Genomic DNA, 9906 nt, shown 5'->3' with positions numbered 1-9906 from the left:
CTCACTGAAGCCTCAGGGAGAAAGCCAGATCGTGAAAAGAAGTCAACATCTAAATTATTACCGTAACTCTTATTTCACAGCTGCGGATCAGTCCCCAAATTGCTTACATCACTGGTTACTCAACTTATGGTTTTATTCAGCCTTGCAAATTAACACATAGAATTCCTAGATCCTTGGGCAGAGAACACAAAGCTTTCAATGGCATAATTTGGGAAGAATCTCACCTGTAGCTAGTTGGACGTGTTTAGAATTGTATTGGGGTAGTGAGGGATGTCGCGTATATGGGAATGATGACAGAAGCTGCCACGAGCAGAGATGAGGCCCAGGAGCAGTGACAGGGATTAATGAGAGGAGACAGGGTCATTCTTCAGGGGCTGGGGGTGTACGTTTGAAGGCTCAGTGCTCTTCTCATTGGCATTGTTTTTATTTGTGGCTTTGTGCCTTTCAAGGTTTTCTTTCAAATGGGAATCTAGAGGGGAATGATGTCAACATGGGTGTGTGTGTATTTCCTGAACCATTCATTCCTGTCTGGACTGCATAGCAAAGAAAGCAGAGCCATAGAATGCTTGGCTGAGGCCCGTGTGACCAGCCTGTCACCATTAGATACTGCTCTCCGGAAGGCAAAGAAATATATACTATTTGATTTAAGATTTGGCAGTTCAGCTAACTGCCCAGGCACCCTTTCACAGCACATAAATCTTGCCTTCCTCATGGAAAGGGAAATATTTTTCTTAAGCAAAAATTGCTCATCAGCCCCTTCCCTGAAGCTCTCACCACCTCCACCTCCACACTCACTCCCCTCCCCTGTCTCTCATGTTCTCTGGAGCAGACACTATGGAAATGAAGTGAGAGTCCAGCTTCCAGGCATGGCCTTGAGGGGGTTCTAAGCTAATGCAACAAGTTCAGGACTGCTCCTTTGAGATGGGCAGTTAGAAAAATGACCATTGCCCTTCAAACTCCTTATTTTTAAGTAAAAGAGAAAAAAATGTTCTCAATGGCTACCAGGTTTACCAATTGAATTCTAATGTTTACGTAAAATTTGCTGGACCGTCTGAGAAAGAAGCAGTTTTCAGAATATCCGGAGTAACATTGAGGTGAAGATGGCAGGCGGATGTATATAACCTTGACTGACTCTCGCCCACTCTTCCTTCCGTTTCCAGGGAGCCGAGGAGCCCTTCTCCAAGGGAGTCTCGGGGACTTGGGGGTGGGGAGAGTCTTCCTTCCTTTTCTAGGCTCCTTTTTGTTTTTCTTCCTGGAAATCTGTAACTTGTCAATGGCTTTGTGTTTTCTTCTGAGATCCTGGAAATTGTGGTGTTTTTTTGGCAGCATGAGATTGTTACAGTTTCCCAGGAAGCAGTGCAGGTGGACAGCGAGGTCCTCTTTTCATTTTCATTTAAAAAATGAATCAGTAAAATCCAGGGCAACTAGGGAAAGACTGCTAAAGATCTACCTACCTAACTTCTCTCTTTGTGTTTGTTTGTAAACATGGCAATTAATAGAGCTCTTAAAGAGCTGATAACCTGGACCACAGTAGACTGGAAAAAAATAGTTTTTTTTTTTTTTTGAAGTAAACATGGTGCAGTAATAAAATTGACATTGATATGCAAGACCTAAAACCAATTGGATGGCTGAATCTCTTACCTCAAAAAACACAGCAGTATCGCTGCTGGGGACCTGGAGGGTTAAAAAAGAAGACACGGGGAAAGTCGTCTAAATGGAACCGTTAGGACAGACCTCAGTGGACATAGTAAAGCCAATAAACAACATTAAAAAGAGAAAAGGTGATGGGGAAGAACATTCGGGACCACTTGTCTATGGAGTTCACGTCCGTCAAGTCGGGGATCTTGACCTTGAGCTGGGAGGCGCGCCTGCGGATGCGCCCCCTGCCGGGCGCCCCGTGCCGGTCCGGCGCGCGCCCGTAGCCCTCGCGGCTGCTCAGCGGCTTGCGGTACTGGATGCTGGCGCTGTCGTACGAGTACATGGTGGCCTTGGGCTCGCTCATGCTGGTGAGCACCTCGGAGCCGCTCGTCTCGTTCCTGATCTCCAGGGTGTTGAGGAGAATGTTGCCGTGGGCGTCCACCTGGCGGCAGAAAGGACCGGCTCAGACACGACAGCCAGGACGGTCACTTATTTTCATTAAGTCGTTATTAACCTGCTCAGGGACCATTCCATATTGTCTCCCTAGACAGCGGCTCTCTGTGCCTCCCAGACGTGGAGATTATATTGAGCTCTGGCTGTCACCCGTCTATCTTGCTAATTATCTGGTTATCTGTCTCCACTCACAAAACACGAGTGTGTGTTATTTTTTCGTGTTATAAAAGTGATAACATGGAAGCATTTTAAGCTAGAGATAAAAAATAAAAAGTAAACATGTATAATCTCACCTGTAATCATTAACATCTTGCCAGCCGTCCAGGTTTGTGCTGCTCATAGGTACCTACAAACACAGCTTTCTCGCACAGATCCTGCTTTGTGTCAGTTAACAGTGTAGCCTGGGCATCTTTGGATGTTAATAAATATTCCGCCGGGACATCATTTATGAATAGCTGACATGAATCAACTATGATTAAAATAACCTATTGTTAGATGGCAAGGTTATAAGCAAGTCTGGAAGGAGCATCTTTTAGTTCAATCTTTGTGCATATCCTCAATTACGTCCTTAGCCTAAACGGCCAGGAATCCGACATTAACGTGTCGGGGTTACACCTGCTATCCTTGTTTCTCTACTGTTACTCAGCGCTGCTTCCCCCCACTGCAGTCCTACCCACTCAGCTGTACCTGCTCTTCCCTCCTCTACTCACACACACCTTTGAACTACAGGAAATGTGACCACATTTTCACTTAGAATGTACCCTTGTTCAACTTCAAGCTGATATACTTTGCAAACTGCTTTAGGTGGAAAGAATATAATGCACAACTGAGTTTAAAGTACTTCCAAGGGCCGTGCAGGAGGCCCTGTTTAAAGCTAGCGTTACTAGCCTGACTTAAGTAAGTGTTCAATAAATGATTTCGAACGAGATTAATTTCAGTAAACACTTGGTGGAAGCACAAGGTAGGGAGGCAAAACAGCCTGGAGAAGAAGGAAGAAGAAAGAGGTAAAGGCCAAAGAGGAAGCGAATACAAACCAGAGGGGAAGGGAAGAAAGGACAGGACAGCCTGTAATGGTGCTACCACAGTACCGATTAGAAAACTAGCATTTATTGAGCACCCACCATGGGACTAGCATAATGGTAGATGCTTCGTATACATATTACTTGTTCAATATTTACAGCTACCCTACTTTAAAAGGCAGGCCATTTCATCTGCATTTTATAGATAAGAAAACTGAGACAATAGTTAAGAAACGGGCTCAAGTCTACTCAGCTAGTAAGTGCAAGACCTGAGATTTGAACCTAGGTCTCTTCTGATTTCAAGCTCATGCACTTTCTATTGAGAAAGGACCACTCGACCATCCTTGGCCTTTGCCACATCCCAGAGGAAATTCAGTGATGCAGTTGTTAGCCCAGAGGGAGAGATGATGCCTGAATCTGGCCTCTACCCTCTCTCCATTCTTATTTATTATCATTTTCCTCTGTGAAGCGCTTTGCTACAGTCTAACTTGGCTACCCGTCATGCCCAGACCCCATAAAGCTATAAGTGTCTTTATTTGGGGGAGTTTTTCCTACTATTTTTCTTGTTATTGTTAGTAACTGCTATTTATTGAATCCTACTGTATATTTTATCTCATTTATTTCAGTATTTCAGTACTTGACTCCTACCTAGTAATTGATCTCAGTTACAACAACTTTATGAAATATATAATATTATCCTAGTTCAGCAGATGGGAAAACTGAGGCTCAGAGAGGTTAAGTAAATTGCCTAAGAAATAAATACCCAATTTGGGATTAAAACAGGATACTCTTCGTCTCAGAGATCATTTTCTCTTCTCTTTGCATGTTAATCAAATTTACCTGTTTTCTTCAAGGCTCGACTTAGATTTCATTTCCTCTGTGTTCCTCTGCATTTTGTCTGATCATGGTAACCTCCAAAATTTTCTCCAAACATTAATTGTGTGCTTACTATGTGCCAGATATAGTGTTAGACGTCAAGGACACATAAATAGCATCTTTACCATCAAAAATCCTTAGCACTGGCTTTGATAGTAGAATTTAAAAACATAGGCACTACAGGGACCAGTGAGCATAAATGAATAAGGCTAGGTGAGTATAAATAAGTGATTGAAGCTAAGGTGTGGTGAGCAGTCTGGAGAGCAAACGTCTAAAGAGGATACAATTGTACCTATCAAGTAACTAAAAAGGTCATTAATACAAATAAAAAAAATAAAGAGGGTACCACAATCAGTTCTAGCCCATCACCACAATGAATGAACTATACCCCAAAGCTGCTAGATGACCTCCTTTGCCAGAAAAACTGAATATATAGATTTGTGTTTGAACTTGTTTTTTATAAGTTGGGTCCAGTATTATAAAAATGATCTTTGGGGCAGACAAAACATGTCTGCGTCCAGATCTAGCTTCTCAATAGCCAGTTAGGGACCTCTGATCTTTTCCATTCATTTCCCCATTAGCTGATATTACTTTGTGTTGATATTGATTTTTAGATTGCATTTTCAGATTGCTGTTCTATTTTTCCCAGTCAGAGCTGTTGAAGTGCTTGGGGATAGATAATGAGGGCCTGGATTAGGACAGTGCAGTAGAAAAGAAAGGAAGAATTATACCAAGGAGGAATTTTTGAATTTTTGTAGGGCTCGGAACCTAACCCCTCTGCCTTGGAGAAGAGCAACTTTCCGTTTGCCTCAGCCACATGAGGACATCTAAGGTACTCTTATTTCGGCAGAGTCATTTATGAGCAGAAAAAAATTGAATTAAAAATTTGCTAATGTTAAAAAAAATACCACAAATACCACTTTTTAAAAATACTATGCATGGAAAAAAGGCCATTTTTTCCTTACATCTTCAGAAGAGGCAAGAAGCCGTGTTGTACAATGGTTCAACATCTGCAGGGGCCAAGTACTACCTAGTTAATAAAACAGTACCGTAGAGCCTCCACAGTTGACCACCTTTCTACAATGACCACCTCCTTAAGCTGATATAATCTTCTTATACTGGACATGCACCACATGTATGTATCAATAGGAGGCCTATTTCTTATATTGACCTCCTCTGTATGTTGACCAGTTTGTTCCAGTCCCTTGGGTGGTCAACTTACAGAGGTTCTACCGTATCAAAACATCAACACCTGAGCTGAGCACAATTCAGACACTGAAGATTTTTCGACCGTGAGGGAGAAGGAAGAGAGGCAAATGAAAATGTTAACATACTGGATTCCAAGGGTGGGTACAGACAAATAGAGTTTTAAAAAACTGCTGATGTTGAAATTACTATTTAGTAGGATAATTATTCCCCATTTCCCTTGGTACCCTGAAGGATGGGAATTCCTGTTCCAATCTCCCTCAGAGAAGCGAAGGAAGAAATTCTTCCGACTTCCCTCCTTCTCTCCCATCACTGCTCCCTGCTGACCTATTGGGGACATTCGGAAGCGGGAAGTAGACATGCTTGGCTCTGTGCCTTCTCTATTTTTCTCTCCCTCTGATCTGCTTACTGAGAGGGTGGGGAGCTTCTAGGACTGGGAATGCCAGTCTGTCTGATATTGGAAAGAATGACTACGTTACATGTTACATTAGCCACATTTTCCTCAAACCAATATAACAGATTCTTTTTTTTTCAGTTTAGAGCATTATTGAATTTAAATTTAGAGAAAAATGAACGTAATTATTGTTAAGGCTTCAGGAGAGCCCATCAATAAACCCTGGCTCTTCTGCGTCAGATAGGTAACTAATAAAGGGAAGCAGAGAGTGAGGCTTAGGGCTGCAGCCCCGGGGGTTTGTAATGCTTCACTCTCTCCACCTCTTATTAGACAGGCATATTTACTGTGCGGCAAGAGGTAATTTTCAGTGGAACACGGATAACTATTTAAATTGTTAATAGTTCATTCATGCTCATTTGTTCGGTAAATGTTTACTGGGTGCCTACTGTGCCTCAGGCATTGTTCCAGACACTGAAGAAGAAATCAGTGTAAGCAACGGAACATCACACCCCTCAATTTGAGGAAATCCAAAACCTCAATGACTAAAGCCTCCAATGTAATGTACTCTCCAGTACAGACACTGCCCCCCCCCCCCGCCCAGTGTTGATTCTAAACATTTTACTAGACAAACACTATGCCCTCTTTCAAGGGCAGGATAACAGTGATCTTTCCAACAGCTGTTTGACTGTCCTTGCCTGTTACCATGAGCTCCATCTTCTTGTCTGCTGAACTTCTCTCTCATCTTTTCTCTCCAAGGTCACCATACCCAGCCTTGGGGCCTGCTGACCACAGACAAATCTTAGAGGGACTTATGTGTAAAGGAAAGCCTGGGATTTTACTTTGTAAAGCCCTGAGATGGCAGGGACAATCAATCCAGTTCATGGCTAGTGAATACTCCTTCCTTCCTTCCTTCCTTCTGTGTGGAGCTTATAAACCATTCCACCTAGTCTTTAAATCCTAAGACTGACAACACAAGAGTCCCAGGAAGATGGTGGTGGGAAAAACAGACAAGCCTCTTCAACTAGGTGCTAATATTTTAGCTGGAAAATACTAGAAAATAGGCAATACCTTCCCTCCTCTATAAATTTGTGTTTTGTTTTGTTGTAAATCAGGTGACATTTTGAAGAAAACGTAACAACTGTATATATTTCTTTTAATCACCTATTGGAGAGTTTTTTCCTTTTTGTTTCTTTTGCAATTTTTGGCCAGGGCTAGGTTTGAACCTGCCACTCTTGGTATATGGGGCTGGTGTCCTACTCCTTGAGCCACAGACGCTGCCCATAACTTGGAGATTTTGTACATATTTTTTCTTTACATTCATGTTCACATTTCATTATGTCAAGTGAAAATTTTAAAGTACTTCCCAATTTTTTATTTTCTCTTGACCCTCACTACAGAGGAGCTTACAAGATGACACTGCATTAATGTTTCCAGGTATCTCAGTCTCTAAAAGGCCAGAGTTGAACTCTTGATCTTCTCTCTTCCCATACAACTTATTTCTTCCACTGAGTGTCCTGGTAGAATGCCATTTCAGGTGGGCAGGGACTTGGTCTTACTCACTGCTACTTCCCCAAAGCCAAAAAAGTACTTGGTATATAGGAGCATTCAATAAGTATCTGTCAAGTAAGTGAGTAAATAAATGATAGTACAGGTGGTCAAATGTCATGACAGTCGATTTTATGTATCAGCTTGGCTGGGCTGTGATGTTCAGTTGTTAGGTTAAACACCTGCTGTGAAGGTATTTTGTAGATGTCGTTGACATCTACAATCAGTTACTGGGTAGGTAAAGGAGATTACACTTGATAATATTGGTGGAACTCAGGCTGTTAGTTAAATGTCTTGACAGCAAAAACTAAGGTTTTCAGGAAAAGAGGAAATTCGTCCTTATGATTGTAATGTAGAAATCTTGCCCAAGTTTCTAGCATGCTTTTCAGATGTCAGCCTCAAGATTGCAAGATGATGTCTGACAATTTCATTGGTGAATTCACCACTGTGTGCTTGTGTTGGCAGCACTGTGCAAACAACTTGGTAAGGTTCTGTAACCTTGGCATATCAGTGTCTGCCAGCTGTGCTCATGTGGATGTGTGGCAATGTCTTGCTGAGTAGTGTTCATTATTGTTGCCCCATGTTTTTGTAATCCATCATAAGAATGATGGAGCTTGAATTAGAGCAATAAACAAACATTTGTAAATTTCTTGTTAAACTTGGCAAGAGGGGAAGTGAAATCAGGGACATGTTAGTCCAAGTTTATGGGGATAATACCATGAAGAAAATGGCAGTGTACAGATGGCTTAAATGTTTTTCTGAGGGAAATGAAAGCATCACTGAGGAAGAAAGGTCAGGGAAGATAGTAATAAGCAGAACTGATGAAAAAATTGCAGAAATTTGTCAAATTGTGCATAAAGATAATCAGCTAACTATGAGAAACATAGCAGCTCAACTAAACATTAGGAGAGCAACAGGGAAATCTTAACTGAAACTCTTGGCCATCAATTCATGGCTCTTGCATCAGAACAAGGCACCAGCTTACACAGCACTGTCTGTGAGGGAGTTTTTAACCAGTAAACAAACAACTATAGTGGAACACCCTCCCCTACTCAGCTGATCTGGTACCCAGTGATTTTTTTCTTAACTCAAAGAGAAAGAAAATATTGAAAGGAAAACATTTTGATGACACTTAGAACATCACCAATAATACCATGACAGGTTTGATAGTCCAGAGAAAGAGTTCCAAAATTGCTTTGAAGGGTGAACTAGGTGCTGGCATCAGTGTGTAGCTTCCAAGGGGAGTACTTTGGAGGTGATGGCAGTGATATTCAGTAATGAGGTATGTAGGACTTTCTCTAGGATGAATCTGTGAACTTAATTGTCAGAACTTGTATTAATTTTCACGTGAGTTTCCAGCCTGCAACCTGCTCTCTGCCAGCCTTCTTAATAGCAGAAGATGATTCCTTAAAGAAAAAAAAAAAAACAAAACTCTTTGTATATGTATGTTGGTCCTATTTCTATTGGTTCTACAAAGGGTAGGCCAAAAATCATAGGATAATTCTCAAATGTCTAAAAAGTCCAGAAAACACTGACAGAATGGCTATACTATTTCTTTCCTCAATAGAAACCTGAAGCAAATGTACAAATTTATTTTCTAGTTTGGGTTTATCCCTTTTCCTACACCTTCCAGCTTACCCTCTCCTTCTTTCTGTCCCCAACATCCCCACAGTGTGCCTCTGGCTCTGAAAAATGTTGTCACTCACTGAATCAAACTGTTCAGATATGTTCCATATATAAATATAGCTGAACACATTTCAATGTAATTGGAATAAAATATAATCTTGTTTTCACTGGCAGGTTTAAAGCCCTGCTGAGGAATACCTCCAGGCTAACAGTGAATTATTTCCCGCTTGAGAGCCAATTCAATTGGTTCATATTTACCGAGTGGTTCTGAAGCACAGAGCAGGAGACAAAGGATGTGAAGCTGGCTGCAGACTGAGCTAATACACTGTCCTCAGGAAGCCCACACTCTACTTAATAAAGCTGTCCAGTTCCCCTGGCTGCCTGCCCCTGGAGACAGCAGAGAGCTACAACAGCTAACCTCCGTCCCCCCATGTCTCTCATGGTATGTACCACACTCCTGCTATTACCGCCAGCCATCTGCTCTCAGTAGGGCTGCCAAACTCTGATCCTTTAGCCTGGAATTCCTGAAACCATTTTTTTTTTTTTTTTTTTTGAAGGTGAGAGGCGGGAGGATGGAAGTTCAGCCTATGTTTTGGCGTCTTGCCAGCTACTGGCAAAAGTAGAAACTTTATTACCATTTTGAGACAGAATAGAAGGTTAAGTACAAACCTACATAAGTGTAAACAAAGCCATATCATATTACCCAGGAAATAGAGAAAGAACTGGCAATTTTCCAGAACACTTATCTTTGATTTCTTTCTTTTTCTCATTTCTCCCATTTTACGTACTAGCAGGTCCAAATGGCTCTTCTTATACACACATCCTGATTTTGACCACTTCTCCCCACAATCACCTTTTGCCTCATAAGTGATCTTCCTCTTTCCGGGAATGCAGCCCTGTGGTCTTTTCTCTGCTGGAGTGTATAAAAGTATAAAACAAATGATGTCTCCTCTGTTTAAACCTTCTAGCTACTTCTCTATATATAGAATGAGAAATCTGACTTTTTCATCCTCATGCACAGAGCAACATGTGGTTTGGCTCCCGCAGACTCGTCTGCCCTCATTTTCCTACCACTCTGCTCCTTGAGCTTTCTGCTCCAGACACACTGGTTTTGTTGGGTTGTCCCCTGATGCTCCCAAGTCCTCTGGG

The 9906-nt window shown here is 41.8% G+C and overlaps 1 protein-coding gene across 3 annotated transcripts in view; it reads right to left on the bottom strand.

The window, feature by feature from the left end:
* Window positions 1-1314: 1314 nt before the first annotated feature.
* GABRB1 (gamma-aminobutyric acid type A receptor beta1 subunit) overlaps window positions 1315-9906 on the bottom strand; it is a 400370-nt gene continuing 391778 nt past the window's right edge. The window contains exon 9 of one of the 3 annotated variants that reach the window (XM_003794587.2): window positions 1315-2080. In XM_003794587.2, coding sequence (XP_003794635.1) covers window positions 1736-2080 — 345 coding nt within the window. In that variant the 3' untranslated portion in view covers window positions 1315-1735. The remainder of the gene's footprint in view (window positions 2081-9906) is intronic. The other 2 variants (XM_012808081.1, XM_012808080.1) reach the window with 2 other exon arrangements.

The sequence above is a fragment of the Otolemur garnettii genome, unplaced genomic scaffold (genome assembly GCF_000181295.1).
Source record: "Otolemur garnettii isolate 467f Iridium unplaced genomic scaffold, OtoGar3 scaffold00083, whole genome shotgun sequence".
Classification (NCBI taxonomy): Eukaryota; Metazoa; Chordata; class Mammalia; order Primates; family Galagidae; genus Otolemur; species Otolemur garnettii.
The sequence above is the reverse complement of the archived record's forward strand: the minus strand, read 5'-3'. Positions and strand labels throughout refer to the sequence as shown.